The sequence below is a fragment of the Camponotus vicinus genome, unplaced genomic scaffold, assembly GCF_025532165.1.
Source record: "Camponotus vicinus isolate PSW18456_S1 unplaced genomic scaffold, iyCamVici1.0 SCAF_7, whole genome shotgun sequence".
Taxonomy (NCBI): Eukaryota; Metazoa; Arthropoda; class Insecta; order Hymenoptera; family Formicidae; genus Camponotus; species Camponotus vicinus.
The window spans coordinates 2,979,190-3,000,223 of record NW_028141979.1 but is presented as its reverse complement, the minus strand read 5'-3'; the positions used below and the strand labels follow the sequence as shown (position 1 = coordinate 3,000,223).

General features: G+C 30.2%; 1 protein-coding gene and 1 long non-coding RNA gene across 5 annotated transcripts; one reads left to right on the top strand and one right to left on the bottom strand.

Annotated features, from left to right (window-relative positions):
* Nucleotides 1-10,834: 10,834 nt before the first annotated feature.
* LOC145974469 (uncharacterized) lies at nucleotides 10,835-18,417 on the top strand. Of its 4 annotated transcripts, XR_014439698.1 has the most exons (5): nucleotides 10,835-11,000; nucleotides 12,717-12,766; nucleotides 13,436-13,508; nucleotides 17,700-17,832; nucleotides 18,342-18,417. It is a non-coding gene; the product is annotated as an uncharacterized LOC145974469 (long non-coding RNA). The 4 variants fall into 4 exon arrangements; XR_014439697.1 differs by lacking the exon at nucleotides 12,717-12,766; XR_014439699.1 differs by lacking the exons at nucleotides 10,835-11,000; nucleotides 12,717-12,766 and adding an exon at nucleotides 12,775-12,832.
* On the bottom strand, nucleotides 13,501-20,283 carry LOC145974468 (uncharacterized). The gene is made up of 2 exons (XM_083104309.1): nucleotides 20,017-20,283; nucleotides 13,501-15,063 (listed from the first exon to the last, which is right to left on the bottom strand). Exons 1-2 carry the CDS (start codon nucleotides 20,138-20,140, stop codon nucleotides 14,717-14,719), a joined length of 471 nt encoding a protein of 156 aa, XP_082960435.1. The 5' UTR covers nucleotides 20,141-20,283; the 3' UTR covers nucleotides 13,501-14,716.
* Between the last annotated feature and the right edge of the window lie 751 nt (nucleotides 20,284-21,034).

Below are 21,034 nucleotides of genomic sequence, written 5' to 3'. Positions count from 1 at the left end.
AAAATGTCCAAAATATACGTACATATAATATGAAATTTACTAAAAATTTTTATATTGTCCAGACAAGCCTGATTAGCGATGATTAATTACGCAACATTTATCATTAATAATCGATATGCGATAATAGAATTTAATAAGTTTTATGTAACGTAAATATATATAATCGTGATTAAAAGAGTCATTGATAAAATTATTGATCATTTCTTCGATTGTAGAAGAAAGTATTTGCATTACTGGCGCATTTTGTGTAAATTATCAAAGGAAATATTCAAAATACGAAAAAATAAAATAAGCTTCGATGTAAGTCAACAATTAAATTACAAAATAAATCGCGATTTAAAATTCGCGAGAAAACGCGAATAAATAAATCGATAATTATCGGAATATTCGATTACGAGAGATATACGTATAATTTTTATAATATGATAATCAAAACCATCAATAGATACGCGCGCGACATAATTATTATCACACAAATGATGATACACGAAGATATTTTGATAAACATTTATGGTCCATATTATTTATGAACATAAAATTCACTGTCCAATTTATTTGTGATTAATACGCGATTTTATACGAATTTCGCGATTAAGAATAAAATACATATCCTATCTCGCGCATGATTAGCTAAATAAGATAAAATGAGCTTTATAAGCTTTAAAATATAATTAAAAAATCGCGTTATCGCCACGTTTAATAGAGAATTGAATGATTTTATCAAGGTTCCTCTAATAATCGATGTAATAATAGAATTTAATAATATTTATCTAGTGTAAACAATCGCGATTAAAACAGTCATTAATAAAGTTATCATTTTTTAATTATAGAAAAAAATATTTATATGTGTTATTTATTAGTGCATTTTACGCGGATTATTAAAGACAATATTCAAAGACGTGGAAAGATAGACAAAGCTTCGATGTATAAGTCAACGATTAAATTATAAGATTATTAAATTATAAAATTATTAAATTATAAGATAAATCGCGATTTAAAATTCCCGAGAAAACGCGACGAATAAATAAATTGATAATATTCGGAATATCCGATTGCGATATGTGTGTGTACATCTTTTATAATATAATAATCGAAGCGTCCTCAATTACATTAGATATATATAATAGACATTATTATATCGCGCGCGATATAATTATTATCACATAAATCCGAAGATATTTTGATGGACAATTTGATGTCTGTAATGTTTACGAATATAGTACTCACTGTCCGAGTCATTTGCGAATCTTTATAAGAGAAATCGCGATTTGAATTCACGCGAAAACGCGACGAATAAATAAGTCGATAATATGTGGAATATTTGATCGCGATACGTATAATTTTTATAATATAATAATCCTAGCTCTCAATAGACACGAGCGCAATATAATTATTATCACGTAAATATAGAAAATTAAAGATATTTTGACAAACATCTGAGGTCTGTATTGTTTGCGAATATACAATTCACCGATTGATTTATTTCCGAATTTTTATAAGATAAATCGCGATTTAAAATTCGCGATAAAACGCGACAAATAAATAAATCGATATAATTCAAAATATTCGATTGCGCATAATTTTTATAATATAATAATCGAAGCCATCAGATTCGCGAGTGACATACCGATAAAAATATCCGATAAAAAGAGGAGCGATCTTAAAAATGGAGAACGATTAACATCTTGTTTCTACATCAGATTTCGCAAGATCAATCTGCGAAGAAAAGTTAAGTGATCCATTGAACGTCGGGAACTTCACTGTAGGAGGGAACGAATCCTGAATCTTCCGGACTATTCCCGATAGCAATGATTTTAGTAATATATCAACGACGAAACAATTATCCCTCGTCATTGTCTTCAATTCACGAAATTGATATGCACGTCAGAAAACATGTTCTTTCATTATTAAGAAATATATTTCTTTATTGAAAATTAAATGGATATAACGATTTTTTTATAAAAATGTGATTACGAACGATTATATTTATAAATAATAAAATACATGCATCATTGGAGTTTGTGTTAAATGTGCGAACACAATAATTTGGGGTATCGTTCGCGCGCGCGAGACGAATCGAACCCGATATCAGCAAGATTTAAAAAATTTCAATTCGAATAGTGTGCAAAATAAAATAAATTAAATAATTTTAAATAATTAATTCTAGATTAATTCTCTAGATTCTTATTCTTATAACGTTTAAACTAATAATTTTTTTTTCTTTTAATCAATATCTTACTGATATAGAGGTACCCATTCGATTTGTCTCGAAATTTTCAAATATTCGCACATTTTATGTAACATTCATGTATAATTTCGCGTATATATAATATATAACATTAATAAAAATTATAAAAATATTTTGGATACGTGAATTTGTGCAAGTATTTTATTATACATATGTATAAAATGATATATATATCTAAAAACTAATATTTCAAAATGGCGATGGATGTCCAATACCTGCAAATAGTTTCTTAAAAGAAACTAAAAATTAATGTTAATATCCCCAGTACCTAGAAATAATTTTTCAAAAGAGAGACAAATTATATTAATTAAAAATATATTCGTTTGTAATCATTTTTATCAAAAAATTAATAAAAATTAATCACAATATGAAATTATTTGAAAAATAAAAATTTATACACAACGCTATATCCATATTTAATCTACTATTAAATCTTTCTGGCATTAGACAATAATAATACCAATCATAATAATGATAGAACATTTTTAACGAAGAAAAGAAAAGATACATTTCTCTCATCTAAATATATATTATTTAAATTAATTCGACTTTAAAGAAGCGTATGGCGTTTGTCGTTGAATTACTATCAAAATCATTGCTTTCGGAAATTGCCAGGAAAACCTGGGATTAGTTCCTTCAATCTTACAATAAAAATTCCCAATTTTCAACATGACACCGAACTAGACGTCGCGAATGGATCTCACAAGAACCGGTGAGATATAATTCTCCATGATGAAAATCGTTTCGACTCCTCGGCGGTACGAGCCACGCAACTTTCATTAACGTTTATTTAACGGAAGGAACAATGATAACTCTTTTATTAAAACGACAATCTCGTCTAAGAACGCGAAAAGAACGTGGAAAAAACACGGTGATTTCGCAACCATAATTTATTAATTTATTTATGAATATTTTTCGATACAAAATTCGTAAATACAAATATAACTGAAAAAAAAATTATTAAATTCATAATAATTAACTCGCGATTCTATAATATCGAAGGTGATCGTTAAATTTTGTAAAGTTAATATTTAATCGTTGACTTATCACATCGAATCTTCACTCTCTTATTCGACATTTCTTTATATTTAATTAGCAATATTTAGGAATATTATCTGATGAGAGGGACAGCGATAAAATTCTTTTGTTAAAATGATAATCTTGTATAAGGACGCGAAGAGAACGCGGAAAGAACACGGTATTTTCGCAATCATAATTTAATAATTTATTTTAAGAATATTCAGTTCCGCGCGATACGGAATTTATAAATAAATAAAGCTAACGGAAAGCATATCATTAAATTTATAATAATTGACTCGCGATTCTGTAACGAAGGCATCCGTCAAATTTTATAATGCTTATATTTAATCATTAATTTAGCATCGAATTTTTACATTTTATATAAAAATTTTTCGAATTTATTAATGACTCTTTGACATGAAAATACAAACAGTTACTCTTTTATGAATATTCCAAAAATATATATTTCAGAAACAAATACTTTAATTTAATGAATTACTATTATGTTAATTACTATTATGTAATCATTATACGTATACTTTCGATAATTTTTCGTGTAATTTACATAAGAATTTACAATCGTAAATATAATTTCATATAATATAATTATAGTCATAATTGTATTGTATTTTACAATTAAAATATCAATGTTAGATTATAATTAAAATACAATTATAACTATTTATAATTTACAATTTACAATTTAAAAATTTATGATGTATCAATATCAAATAATAATATTCGATTTATTCAAATATTTAATAACATCGATATAATAATTTGATATTAATAGCATTAACATTTGAATTTAATATTATATTTGATTTAATACACATATATTTTTAAGTTTTAAAATAAAATATAACATGTTAAGATTTCTTAATCGTTAATAATTATGCAATTTCTTTAATATTTCTGAAGATAATTTAAATTTCACTTTTAAAACATTTTTATTTTTGAAACATGTTATATTTATTTTTACAACTTTTTAAAAATAAATTCAACTTAATGAAAATAATTTTAATTTACCCCTAGGATTATTGGAATATTAAAAAAAAGAATGAATCTTACTTAATAGCCCTAACAACCCTATTATTAAAGGATTCTAATAATTTTAATAGCTCTAACAATCCTACTATTACAGAATTCTAATGATCTTAAGAGCCCTAACAACCCTAATATTAATAGAAGAATTTTAATGATTTTATTTAATAGCCTTAACAACCCTACTTCCTGATTAACTAAAATTATTCGAGATTTGAGGAACCTATCTCTAATCATTACCTCACCTAATCATGTATATATTTTAGTCACGTGCTCTAACCCGTGCCCTAACCGCGTACCCTAACCGTACTCTTCAGGCCAGTTGAACCTACCTTTCGTTGATCCTGGCCACTTTCTTTCTCGATCTCAAATCAGAGATCGAAGAAGGAGATAATTACTCCTTCTTTTGCCGGATAATTACCGGCAAAAGAGCATGAAATATTTATGCTCATTTAGTAACGATCGTTCGATTTCACGATCGTTCGTTAAATATTGAATATAACTTTATTTTAACTGAAATAAAGCCAAATTACTACAAATTTCTATAAATTATATTTTATAATAAAATATAAAATTAATGTGTGTATTTATCATATTACAAATTATTTAATTAATTAATCATTTGGCTTTATATTAAGTTAAAGTAAAGTTTAAAAACAATATCTACAAACAAATTCTATGATGGATGAGCAATTAGAAAATAAGTGCGTATTATAAGAATAAATTAGCATCAAAAATTGATAAAATTAATAATTGTTAATGGGTGTCCTTTATTTAATAAATTAGACAAAATCTTTACAAAAAAATCTTTTCTTGATCTCTTCTTTTTTAAATTAATATATTTTCAATATATTTTCGCAATAAATGTAAAGCATAAGTTCGAAAGAACTTATTAAAATTATTTAATTTAATTAATTTAATTTAATTATTTAATTTAATTTATTTAATTTAATCCATCCTAGCTCATCCATTTTAAGGCAACGGATTTATCTACAATCTACAATCTACATCTACATCTACATCTGCAATCTCTACGAATCCGTTACCTTAAAGTTAAATAAAAGTTTTTTTCACTCACCGGCACTGATGCGCAACAGCGGAGTTGTTGTTATCGAAGCTAGTTGTCTGTAACATACAAATATAAAATTCATTTATAATAATGCTCACAAAATGCAATTAATATTTTAAAAAATTTTTATCGCGCGGAATTTTATATCCGATGTGTAAAATAATAAACAGATAAACACGCATGGAAAAATTTTATAAATTTTTGAAACTGTTTTTTAAATAGAACATTTTATATGACTTTTATAAAAATCTTTCTCTTTAATTCATTTAAATAATAAGATCGAATTATTGTTCGTTTATAACAAGTTAACGATTTATAACAACGATTTATAACAATATATAAATAATAATATTCACCATCAGGTTGTTCCGCCGATGCAGGATGTCTCTCCTAGGCCTGCTCCTCCTCTCAGATCATCAGGGTTGCATCAATCTATAACATACAAAAGAAGATTCCAATGTAGCAGCGTTCAAAATAATTAATATTTCAAAAATTATTGTATACATTGAATTTTATATTCGATGCATATAATAATAGCAGATTAATAAAATAATTCTATAAATTTTAGAAAACATTACTAATAATTCTCTTATAACTTTATAAAAGCTTACACCTTTACAAGATTGTAGCTTTAATTTAAAAATCTTTTTCTTTAATTCTCTCTTATTTAAATATAAATAAAAAAATATAAATAAAAACATCAAATTAATTGTTGCGATTAATTTTTTAATTTAAATTATAATAAATATATTTAATATTTAATATTTAATATATAATTACAAATAAATAAATTGCTTACCAGAAGGTTGCTCTGCCAGAGCCTGATGCCTCTCCTAGGCCTCCTCCTCCTCTCAGTCTTAGGCGTGCGATACTTAACGGCACTCCCGCACTCACGAGCGATATTTTTATATCGCTATTTCCGCTATTTTACGCGCGATACTAAACGGCACTCCCGCACTATTTCGGTACGATAAAAAATTTTCTATTTGATCGCGCGATGTATATACTTAATATGTATATACTTTGAACGACACTCCCGGTTTCGGTACGAGCGAAAATCCCATTTCACTTAGAGAATCAGCTTCGAGTCAACAGGTCGAGAATGCAACGATACAACGAGCAAGGACTAAGCCCAAACCGGAAAGAAGACGAAACGATTGACGGAAATAGAGGAAAATGAAGTTCACCAACTCTTTTTCGCGCATAATTATCCTATCTCGTATCGAACCTGGACCCGCTAAGCACGATTTCAGGTGCTCCGCCCGGACATATTATACCTCCCGCGGTTGCTATATGCTACACCAGGCTAGTAGACGGCAAAAGAAGAGGACACCCACATTTTTTAAATGCTAACATTCAGCAATTTAGAAAATGGGGAGGCAACCCCTTTTACCGAGCGAAAATCGTGCCTAGGGGAATCCACTCGACTCCTCGACAGGGTTAACACACGCAGTGCGTGTGGCTGTAGACGAGCAAAGAGAAGGGACCCATTGACGACCATTCCGAGCAATCGATCGAGTTCTAACTAATTCGGGCCGAATCACTTGACGAAGCACGAAGCACGAGTGTACGTTGCATAGCAATGTGTGCAAACTCGAAACATCCCAGTTAGTTGGCATCGGAAGTAGAGACTCGTGACAATAAATGAAATTGGGATTTTATATGAAAAAGTCCAAAAGTTTCGCGAAAACGCGACGACGCGAGAATACTACAACGCGAAAACGCGGTAACGAAGCGCTTGCCGTCCGCAGCACGTTGATGGCACCGACGACGCGAAAGGGTACTTAGCTTCCCATTCAGGCACCTTAAGATTTATCATAAATAGAAAAATTTAAGATAAACCTCAAGGCACCATCCAAGTACTAAGCCCTCCCACCGCGACAAGGTGTACCCCATGGGAGGGTTATATTATATATAATTTTATATATAATATAATATATATTTATATATAATATATTATATATAATATATATAATTTTATATATAATATAATACATAATTTGAAATTTATTTTGTAATATAGTACATAAATTTAAATTCGCAAATATAAACGATAAATAAAAATATAAAGGATAAGAGAACATCTATTATACAAAGCAATGTTCAAAATAATTGATTTTAAACCTAATTACTGCGCGCAATTAATTTTTACATTTTTACTTTTAAATATATATATTTTAATATTATAAACTGCGTAATTACAAAATAACTTATATTTCTTAGATATAAACTTTTAAAAATATGATAAATAAAAAAATTTCTATTTTTTTATATATGAAATATTTAAATAAATATATTAATTTGAAATGTTTTATAAAACATAAAAGTATCTGAAAATATTAATTAATAAAAAATTTTATAAATGTTTTAATTATTTTAAAATAAAATGGAATATTTTTTATAAGTATATGTATTATATATTATATGTTACAATTTAAAATCACTATTAAATCACAATCAATGAAATAAAACAAAACGAGAAATATGTATATTTTGAATATATATATTATTGATAAATAATTTATATATTGTTGCGCCCGCGGAACGCGGTATATATCGAACGCGTGCGACACAATCGGCAAAATACATAACATACGCTGACGCTCGTAAATAATAACGCGATTTAAGGTGCACACGAATTTTAATAAATCGCGAGTAACATACAAGAATTCAGAATAATCGTAAAACGGATCACAAATAGACGCGCGTCCGCACAACTTGACAGCTGGGCTTAGACTCTCTGACAGTCGTTGTTTATAACAATATCTTGACAACGCGCGCGAAAACGATCTTCTTCGAAAGAATTCAACGGGTGACGAATACATTCAGCGGAACGGGACGCGGGGACGCAACAATATAGTAAATAATGAATGTGATAAATAATTTATATTAATGACTTACATCATATCTTATTGATCCATCCACTTCCAAAACCTCCTTTTTTCTTTTGCTTCCTTCGCTCTTTTCTCGTGGCACTTTAATCCTCGTTGCACTTACACTTATTCACGAAAAGTTCCTTATTGCACTTGCAATTGTGTTTAGAGAAAGAATTTAATAATATATGAAACGTCTCACATCACTACTTCACTGCTCAAGAGCCACTAAGCGAATGATCGTAAGTCAAGAACATTACCGCGGTACTGTTTATATCGTCAGGGTCGACTATGTATAGAAAGAATTTGATAATATATGAAACGTCACTACTTTACTGCTTAAGGTTACTGTGCGAATGATCATAAATCAAAACCTTTACCGCGATACTGTTTATATTGCCAAGGTTGACTATGTAAAGAAAGAATTTGATAATATATGTAACGTCACTACTTTACTGCTTAAGGTTACTGTGCGAATGATCGTAAATCAAAAACATTACCGCGATACTGTTTATATCGCCAAGCTCGACTTATACTATGTTATTGTTATAATTCGTTGAAATATTCTACGAGTGATTGCCGATTAAGAAAATTTAAAGCATTAGTCGAAATTTATTTAATTTTAATAAGTATCGTTAGGGAAATTATTATAATAAGCATCAATAATCGAAAGCTCATAATAAAATTAATTTCTTTATCCCCTTTTATGTATCCCCTTTTTCAATTTTTATTCGCAGTAATTAATGATTGCGATTCGATAAAGATTGATCGTTGCGATACATTTTCATATCGTTTATCATAAGTTAATTAATTTTTAATTATTAGTAATTATATCAAATTATGTTTCGATACTAATCGTAATCGTGTTTAGAAAAGAAAATCGACAATATGCGAAGCGTTTCGTACCACTACTTTATCGCTCGAGTGTCACCGTGCGAATGATAATAAAGCCGTAACATATTAATAATAGCGCGTTATTGTTTATATTGCCAAAGTCGAACACCGTGTTATCAATAATTCGTTGCCGAAATATTTTACGTACTATAACATGTACTGTTATACATGAAAATATTAAATTGTAGAAGTTTTTCAATTTATAGATTAATTAAATGATTATTTGTTAAACAATTAATTAACATACGAAGCATTTCCCATCATTACTTTACTGCTCGAATGTCACCGAACAAATGATAGCAAAACCGTAACGTACAAACAATAGCACGCTATTGTTTACGTCGTCAAAGTCGAACATAATGTTATTTATAATTCATTGCCGAAATATTTTATATACTATAAAATATACACAAGCGGAATATTAAATTATGAAAGTATTTTAATTTATTGATTAAAATTGATTATTTATTATATTAAACAATTTATCTATTTATTATATTAAACAATTTATCACGGAGCCTTTCCTTATGCTAATTATTTGCATCTATAATTCGATTGTTTTACTTCGTGTTCTCTCACAATCCAAATTATATTTAGATTGTCAAGTAGAACGATAAAGAAACGGATGAAATATATTTGTGACTCTAAATATTAAAATAATAATTATTGTCCGTAAAAATCGCAATGATCGAAGTGATTATTTAATATTTTGGATTCCTAATCGATTCTCGATTAAATTGTATATTGTTTAATTAACAAGGATTGAGAAAATTTAAAGCATTGTTCGAAATATATTTAATTCTAATATTGTTAAAGAAATATTATAATTAGCATCAATGATCGAAAGATCATTACATAATTAATTCTCTTATCCCCTTTTATGTATCCTGTTTCAATTTTTAATCGCGGTAATAAAACATTACGATTCGATAAAGATTTATCGTTGCGATACAGTTTCATGTCGTTAATTATTTTTTAATTAATTAATTTTTATTAATATTTAAAGCAAATTATGTTTTGATACTAATCGTAGTTGTGTTTAGAAAAAAAATTACAATATTCGAAGCGTTTCTCACCACTACTTTATTATTCGAGAGTTACCGTGCGAATGATGACAAAGCGGTAACGTGCGCTCTACTGTTTATATTTTATATTGCCAAAGTCGAACGCCGTGTTATCGATAATTCGTTGCCGAAATATTTTATATATTATAAAATATACATTAACGTGGAATATTAAATTATGGAAGTATTTTAATTTATTGATTAAAATTGATTATTTATTAAACAATTTATCACGGAGTTAATTATTTGAATTTATTCGATTATTTTACCGCGCTTTTCCGAAGTCAAATTCTATAATATTTAGTTTTGCATTTTAAAAGATTGACTTATAGCGAGCTAAATAAATAAATAAATAATAGCGTGAAAAGAGAGAACATATTAATATTTTTATATAATAAATTATTATTAATTAAATTATTTATATTTTTATTTATATTATTTATATTATCAGAGAGACATATATGTTACCCTCTGAGAACATTTGTGGACATTGGCTTTGTAGTTCATGTTTACGTTTTTAATGTCCATAGAGGGAGTATCGCTTCCAGGGATCACCTAAAAGCGGGCCATGACATCTCTCAGTCTTCTCTCTGGTACTGGCACCTCACTTCAACTTGTTCTTTTATCTCCTGTGGAAGATATTTTCCTGCGTCATCTTGTCGGCGTCGCGACTTCCTCGAGTAAAAGAAGCAACGAATCTTTTTTAGTTACATATCAATTTTATATTTTTGATCAATTAGTTTTCTGAAAAGCGGAATTTGGTAGCGCGAGCTTTCTTCGACACTCAGGTGAGAAACGAGGAATCTTCTTTTGTTACATATCAACTATTTCCGAAAAAGCGGAATAATGAATATTTCAAAATTATATCTATCTATTTAAATAGTAATTGGAGAATAAAATTTGGGAGTTATCGTATCTTTTTACGTTCCAGATAGCAAAAGTAGTCATTTTGATATTATTTTAACGTGATTTGAGTAGTAGAGTAATAGAGACTGTAATTCAAATATAATAAATGATACGTTTATATCTTGGCATAAATAATGCTCCTTTTTACGATAAAATTCGATTAATAATAAACAGATAAATATATATTTATTATATACTATTTGTAAAAAATAAATTTTTCCTATGAGGTCTCGAAAAAATATTTGAAATTCTCAAAAATTCATTCGTATTGATAGGTTGATAGTACAGATTATTGACATTTATATTGGTTTAGAATTGCATGGAAAATAGGCTTTAAAATTTGCGCCATTTTAAAAGTTCGCAAATTACTTCTTTCAAATCGTGTTTTCCTAATATTGAGAAGTTGACGACTTGCTCGATGTGATTTATTTCTTTCCCCTATAATGTTCCTCTCTAGGGGGCGCGTAATTCAAATCCGAACGTAGGTCGCGTCACCTCTTATCGAAATATGTGTTCCTAATACTTTGTCGGCTTGTCGGCAGCGCACGCTTTCTCTAATTCTCTCATTGTGTTTCCCGCGCGATGGAGTAATTAACCTATCTTCTGTTGTGCATCTCACATTATTTTCCATTAAAAGCGACTGGATGCGAATATTCCTAAATTTACATCAACCATTAAAAAGAATAATTATATGTAAATCAAATGAAAAATTCATGTTGAATTACACTTTTTATGTTCATGTTTCATATTTTTTTAAATGTGATTTTTTTTTGACACCCGTCTTTATATCAATCTCTTTTGATATTAATAATAGACAGATACTTGTTAATTTACAAATCTTTTTATGTTAATAATCATATTGGCTAATCACGATTCTTGTTTATACATTTTAAATCTTGAAACATTTTTTTGTTTTCAATATATATTTAATGCAATGCAAAATATGCAAATTTTTTTTTCTATCGATAAACATCAGATATGTCAATTTATTTTTATAGATTATAGGCACATAAAAAAAAATATATATATATATATAACTTATATATAAATCTATTGCTGGTAAATTTATTGCTCACGAATTTATATAAGTCTGTATCTGCTCGTGTATATTTATTGTTGACATTTCGCGAGTTGTAGCAGAATAACATTTATATTCTAATCGTTATCCTTGGCATAAAATATTGCACAGGTTTATGATGTAGATAAATTCATTAGTTACTTAATGATTCAGATTACATAGTATCGCAAATATTATGTAGAACGTCTTTTTACATAAGAATATATATACATATATACAAATATATACATATGTGAATAGTAATATAAAATGAAATTGCAATTCTAATTAATACTACTCGAGATTGCAATTGGAAAAAAGTTGTTAAAAAAATAATAATAATAACTACATATTGATGCCTTTATAGATTTAAAAAATAACATATATTTAATTTATTATTGCATTCGCGTTAAATCATGAGTTAGGAAATCATTAATAATTATTGTAGAAATTTGCATGTATATTTCAATGTCGTGATAATTTATGTAATTTCGATATTAAAACATATTTCTATGTCTCTTTCTATCTCTTCTTTTTTCAGCAAAACGGAAACTCGAAATGAGAAGCGACAGTAGAGATATTTCGGAGAAAGTAGGTCTCATGATTTATTTGGGTAGAGATCGAAAATCTTGTTTGCTTCTCGCCTACTTTTACAACGTTAGTCATCACTTACGTTTTCTCGAAATTTCGTTGCATCAATTATTTAGACTCATTCTCCAAATATTGAATATTGTCTGCGGATTTAAAGAAAAGAAAAATTAAGTATTTATTTTAAAATGAGAATGCTTGTGCCCGGTTCGATCTCACGTTTAATTATTATAATATAATTAATTAATAAATATTATAATATAATATTATAAATATTATAATATAATTAATATAATTAATTTTTATGCAATCTTGAATTAAATTTCTTTTGATCAAAATTAAGCAAAAGACAATATTTTATTTTCAATCTGTCAATTTCTTTCTCTTTTTTCCTAAAATTTTATTGCTAAAAAGTTCTATTCGATTCTTAATATTGAATAGTTTCATAAAATATTCTTTTATTTCGAAACGCATTGTAAGCGATGTGATTTTATATTCTCCACTTTTTTATTTAATTATACACACATTTTCATATTTATATAATTATAAATTATATGTAATATTTAATTATTGCTTACGCATTTATAAGCATTTTTAAAAAACTTAATTTTGAGACATACATTTTTTTTTCAGATTATTAGTTAAATTATATGATCTGATTTTTGATTCTAGAGATGAAAAATGGGAGCGAGGAAGAATCAAGAACGAACGAGGAGAAAAATACAACGCAGATTGAATTAAATAAGTAAATTAATTTAATCACATATAATTACAATCACACATATTTGCGATACATATACCAGATTCTGCTATGAAACTTTGTCATATAGCCAAGAAAGGCTTAAGTCGACTTAACTAGAGAGGTGCCGATTACCGATTAAATATTATTAGAAGGCAAAAAGAAAGTATCTAAACTTTTCGACCGCTTTTGCAATAGTTTCGAAATAGTATAACACAAAAGGTAACATTCCTTTTGGCGAATTTAGTAGAAAAATTAAACTTGTGCCGAATTTCTTTAATAAATTCTGTATCTGTTATCTATCTTTTTTTATGATATATATTTTATACTTTATATTTATTATTTTTTCTCTTTTTCTCTCTTTTTCTCTTTCTCTCTTTTTTTGATAATCTTCAGGATGTAAAAATTTTATCTCTCTAACATATATGTACATATACATTTCCCGAAATTATTTTTGTTATTAAATCATATGCTCAAGGCACTGACTGAATAGTTATACAATATGGAAAAAATTAGCGAGTGTATATTCTGACAAGTTAGGGACTTTACAATAAAGTTACGGAAACGCAATTGCGAAAAACGAGTGCGTTGGAAGTTTTTTATCGTGCTTGTGGTTTGTAAAGGCGCGGTCTGAAATTTGTATATAATTAGCTTAATCTGGATCATGTGTACAGAATCGAATCACGTTAAGCGGTGAGCGGTATCACGGTATGGCCTCGTCGCGATCGGCATAAATGTTGCACAATCTTGTCGAACAATTCATCATCGAGCAATTAGTTACAGGTAGCTGACATATGAAGAGAACTTTGTGGTTATACTTAATGCAAAGTGACATTGATCGATCGCTATTTATGCGACAATTATATTTTCTCCGAGAAATACTACTGACACAGCTAACTTTTCCATCGCACCGGTTGTCGAAACAGTTTGGAATTTCATTTCAATACATCTCATGTATTTATATATATACACGCGGTTATATATCTCGATATTGCGCTAACTGTCTAGTGTGAAAGGAACCTTTCCATCAAGACTGTCGCCTCGGAAAATAAAATTCTCGAATATATATTCGACGCACGATTCGCCGTTTCGCGTATCGAGACAGATCGGGCAGTGTTCTTCGACATTAAGATGAATCCGGGTCCGATTAATTTCATCGAGGAGGCTACACCGCAACCTTCTCTCCGGGGGTAGCTTTTTTCGGCGCTACCATCTTAGGCTTTCGGTGTAGTCTCCGGCTGCGCGTTTGCGGCTTCCGCTTCCACTTCGGTCGGCGGTGGCAGGGTTGGGATCTCCGGGTATTCGAGCTTAACGCCTTCTTCGCACTCGAAGATCGGACAACAGTCGGGGAAACTCGCGGTTTTGTTGGTCTTTTCGGAGAGCTTGCATTTGGGGTTGGCCTTGGGCAGCGGGCCGCAGTCCTCCACCAACTCGAATAGACGACCGGAATTGTCATCGGCAGGTACGCAGGTAGAACGGCCACAGAACGGCGATAGCTCCCACGTCTTCGTCGGCTCGATGGTCGCACACTTGGTCGACGCGAAGCACATGCCGGGGAAGTCTGCAATACATAACAATATTGTTTTGAATAAGACGCGATTTATAATTAAATAAAATACTGAATTATCATATGATAAATATAATAGAACGCAGTGCACGATTATTTATTTATGTTATTGATTAAATTAAAAGAAAAATGCGCAAATCTGATTGTCGAAAAATTTGCAGATTCTGTTCACGAGCCACGTTCGATTTTCATCGGATGACGATGATGCATGTGAAATATGAGAGTAAAAGGCCATTCATCAGCGAACGGATGAAACACGGAGATTGCATTTCCTTAATAACGTGCTCGCTCACGTGTGCGTGTATTATCTCGTTACCTCGTCACGCGCGAAAAGTGTCGTTACTTTCTAATGCGCCGTGCTCACCGGACCTAAGCGGTGTTAATGTTCGCCACAATAATATTGCTCATTAATTGCAGCCTGAATGATGGAGCTGATAAAAGAGCTGACGTGAGAGAACAGATGCGATAAGAAATTCTTAATATCGGGTTGCACACAACGTGCAATGAAATTAATTAACGTTATCGGTGATAACGATCGAAAACGTTTCGTATACAGGATTTCTTCGACTCATATGATGTTTATCTTAATAATGTCTAATCGTCTAATTATCAATTTTCAAAATTGAGATTTTATCTCTCGATTCATATATTTGAACACATCTTTTCTTATTATACATGCATGTGTTGAGCATTAACACATCAAAATATCTTGATAAATTATCTCTTTTTTATTTTCTTTATTTTTTTCTGTCAAATGTGCAATCAAAATTTTTATAAAAAATCGATTTATTGATATCAAAGTTATAACTGATAAATACTTTATTCTCGAATATAAATCGATGCTCGTATATATCGACATCATGATTTATTTATTTCAAACGAGTTGTGCGATATAACGAGAATACAATACTGCCTGCTGGGTTTAGCGACCTATTTTCAAATCAACCCGTATATCTGCAATACGTTAATGACAGTTGGAAATTTCACTTCCTCGATGTAGAATCGTGCGCGACGATGACGACGATAAATGCAACGGATGACGGAATTACGGGGCTAATTCGATTGTAATCGGTGACAGTAATCTCGATACCCATCCGCGTCGACGACTGGGTTCTCCCCATCGTCGTCATCGTCGTTGTCAGTGATTGTGCTAGAAACTTCAAGGAGAAACACTTTCACTGTCACACGTTGAATCGGTCGATTGCAACCTTTTACGCAATACGACGACGACAAATGTTAAGAGTCGTTACAATGGGCATCGACTTGGTCGGTTAACGGTTCGCAGTTACATCAGCCCTTCGAGAAATCTTGATTCAGAATATTGATGACTTGAGGATACGAAAATTATTTTACTCAATAACTCGATAGGATGCAGGGAAAACATCTTGAAATTATGAAAAGAAATTTTTTAAAAAAATTCTGATCGGCTACAATTCAAATAAAATTAGGAAAAGTTTAAACAAATGATTTATTAACGTTAAATAATATTAAATAATGTTAATAAAGTGTAATAAAAACGAATGCAAAAGCCTCGAATAGAAAGTTTATAATTAAATAATTTCGGAAAACCTATTTTTGGTTGCAATTCACTTATGACTCATGTTTTTTGCTGTCTCATGTTGTGTATAATCATGACAAAGACGAGGACCAATATAGGATTACGCACTTTGCAAAGACGTCAGAATGTCTAATTATATATGTATATAATCCTCCGTCTCGCGAGTGAGTGTATTATTCGCGAAATTTAAATAATGACGTGTTTGTTACTATTTCCTCAATGCCATCGATACGTTGACTGGAGTCTCGACATGATTGGCACTTATGACACCGCTAATATATCGTTGCGGTTTGCTCGTTTCACCAGTCATGAAATAGTAAACAAGAATACTTAATGAAACGAGAGATCATAGAGATTTTAATTCTACTAAAAATTTATAAGTCAAAATTTTAACAAATTAAATATTTAAGGGTAATCAATAATTGCAGAAGAGAGATATTATATATGAGAACTTTATAACAGACTTTCACCGGAACTTGCAAGATGCATGATGACTCTTGAAACTCGTATGTATAATTAAGGATCTCTCATTCATCAATATTATTTTCAAAAAATTCAAAATTATTAAAAATTATTATAAAATTGCAAAAATTTTAGATTTCTAGATTTTTTCAAAATATGAAAAGAGTGTCTATATCTTTCACAAAGATATCATGCCCCTTAAACGAATCTAATTCGGTCATCAAGAAGTTAATAGCATAAATGAGAAAAGAGAAAAGTTATAATCATGATACAGAATAACACGACTCCTGCGCCTCTATAATTTTTTTCGAAAGTCTCGCGATGCAGGTGAACGTGACGATCTTTCTCTGATTTTATGGAGTTTGATTCCGCCTGTACTTTCATCGTGCGTACTAGTTGCGTAGTTGTCATTTCTATAGCTAATGGACGAGGTTGTTAGTTTTCACGGGCGTTTCGCTTTCAAATGACGAGGATATTTTATGCGATAAACGTACGAAGGAAATGTTACCGCACAATTTCACTCTTAGGTATAGTTCTTTCAACTAATAGCATTCAAACAGATACATGTTTGTATATTACAAAGAATGTATGAAAGATTCCATTGTTCCAGGTTTTCAAGCTAAAGGAGTGTCAAGAGTGCCGAGATTTATTCGTGTTACATATTCAACACAAAATCTTCGCTTCGCAGACATGTGTAACCTTCTAACAATAAGATCTGATCGACGACGAGATCTATTTTTCTTGTAAGTTTCCACACCCAGTACGATGCTGCCTTCGCTACAATTCGAGCAACGAGGTCGCATAATTTTCTCGTCATGAGTAATTCGATTATTCATGGAAATCCAAGGTCTTTACTAACAAATAGGAAAAAAAACGAGGTCGCGATAATTAAAGATCGATTAAGGAAATACATCGCGTCTACGCGAACGTCAAGGATTTTCTCTCTAAAAAGCTCTCAATTTATCGTCGTAAGATATTGCAAAATCCCGTATCAAAACGACAATTTCTATTAAATAATAAAAAAAACGTTCATAACATATTAATTCTTAATTAATCGCAAGGCAATATTTGAAATGTAATGCCTAGAATAATCTTCTAACTAAATAAATATTTTATAAACTATAAACATTTAGCGGCAAATCACAACTTAATTATCATACTAAATTGTCTTTTTTCAAATTTCAATTGACAATTTTTTATCACGATATGTTATATTTTTAAAGTATTAATCTTAAACATAAAAATTTTACAGGGACGATCGTTTCTACGATGGGATTCGAGAAAGAGAAATGCATTACTGCACCCTACTGATCGTATAAAGAAGAAAGGGCAAGGAACGGGGCAAAACTGGTATCGGTAAGGGGATCATAAGGTGATGGTTACGGCATGAAACTTTCACGCGGTCTTGCGATCTTGACGCCAAGAGTAATGTGCGATTCCTATTTTTCTCGATTTGTCCGTGAGATATTGCCGCCGATACATCGTGTGAATCAGGAACCGCGCCTAAGTAAGATAAAAAAGTGTCGAGAGTCATGCGTATCTTCGATTCGCATGGATGAATACTAAGGAAACATTACAGAATAAAAAAAGTGATATTCATCGCAAGGTCAGTGCGAGGGAAAACGTGCGAAGAATAGACAAGGATTTATGCTATCTTAAAATCTACGAGATTGCGATAATTACAAAGTATAAACGTAGTCATTTTTTATAAATAGATAAAGATCTTCGATTCATGTAAAATAGAAAGTGACTTTTAATTCGTAATTTATACAGTTATTCTCTGAGTAATTAAAGGATATAATCACAAGAATCGGAAGACTCTACATTAAAGATTTAAAAAATTCCACAATAATTTTATATAAAATTCTTTTAAAGCATCTTATTTATCTTGAAAATTGGCAGTTTCAATTTAATGAGTTTTCCAAATGATCGATTTAAATATAAATTATGCTATTTTCTTTTTCACCTGCATCGCGAATGACATTAGCGTGTCATCGAGATTCTGAGACAGTGGTTCAACACGTGTGACAAGACATCGTAAGAAAGTTGAGTCCTTTCAGGAACCGGTTGAAAATAACGACAATCGTCCCACTTGCCGGTCATGTACGTACTGTACTTCTTTGAATTCGGCCAGACACTTAACAGAGATTCTCAACTGATGATCCGCGAGAACATTTTTCCTTATATTTATCATTTTCCTCATAAACAAATTTTTACTCATGCTTTTAAAAAAGAATCATACTGCTAATTTATTTTACAGAATTTCGTATTTATATGAATGTATAATTATAATTATTATTTTTATATAAATGCAGCAATAAATTTGAAAATATATCCTATTTAAAATAAATCTTAAACAATAGAATTAACTTGTAAACATTCGTCTTATAAACACATCTTAAAGAACATGTTACATTTATACACTATGATTTACCTGTATTTTTTTCTGTTTAAATCAGTAATATATTATTTTTTAATTTTTTTACACAAAAAAATTTAAACATGATACTTTTCTTCCAATAACGAATTAATATATTAATATATTATTTATCGTGATAATTGCATGTTTAAGATGAATTATAATATGTGTATAACATAAATGTGTTACAAATATATCATCTTGTACATTTATCGAAGAATAACGTATTATTTATTGTTCATAATTATTTAAAATATCTCGCGATAAAAATATCCTTTCGAAGCTATCTTTCACTAGATGGAGAGAAGAAAGATTATAGTGCTTATATATAATTGACTTATTATTGATAATTGAATGTAACTTGTTCTTCTGATTGATTTTTTTATCATACATTTAATCGGATTTCACAAGTAGACAAAATTTGAAATTAATTAGAAAGAAATAAATTTACGGCGACTTCTATAAAGTTTATTTTACAGATTGACAACTAACGAAGGCATACACTCACCGCGAAGAACATCGGCGGGTATCAGCCTTCGAAAGGTTTTCGGTCGTTCCTGCTCCGTAGTCCCCTTGGCGGCGACGAAGGCGACCGCGGCGCACAGCAAGATGAACCTAACGATGAGCTTCATGATTCGCGACAGATAGACTCACTGGGGCCTCTCCTTTAGGCGCAGGAGGGAAAGAAAAATGAAGCTTCTTGTTTCGATTAAGACTGGTTGGGCCTGATTCCCGTAGCAGCATTTTATAGCCGGCTATCGGGCGGGGTCCCTGTTATCCCCACCAGATCAACGTAGTCTCTCACCTCTTGAACCGCCAGTCACCGAAGAGTCGTTCGCGACCGGAGCTCGAGCGGTACCGGAGACACCAGAAGTAAGCGCGGGGTCCAGGTAGAGGAGGTAAGTAGGGATGTATCTTATGTGGGACTGAGTAATCATATTTGATCTTTAGTGTGAAACTTGTCTGAGAAGAGTAAAATATCTGATTGCTATATAATATATAAAGGAATAAATATAATGCATGTGAAAAAAGAATTTATATTTTCAAAAAGAATTTTTATGATAGGAAATTTATGATAAGAAATTTATTTTTTAACTGATCATACATAAAATGTGAAATATTATTTCGAATACTTTGATTTGAGTACAACGTATTTATCTTATAATATTTTAAACGCGCTGATATCATATATATTAATTTAGATCAATAGTATAGATAGTTTATAGATCGGCGTGCACATAAATGTAAACAAGATTCATTGGTAGACAACCACTTATTACGCGTATCGCGAAATTGCTATGAACATGTCTTTAGAGATTAATAACTTGTCGTCAACTTTCATCTCCATTCATTAAAAAATCTTGACGTGCTTATTAACTCTTTTTCTGATGCGGTTTTTTAACACAAAGTTCTTATCTATTTAGTCAAAGTTAATACAAAGTTTCGTATCGATGAAAGCATCGCGTAATTGTATGATGTGGAAAGATACCTCACTGTGAGTTACTCTGTACAAATATATAAATAGA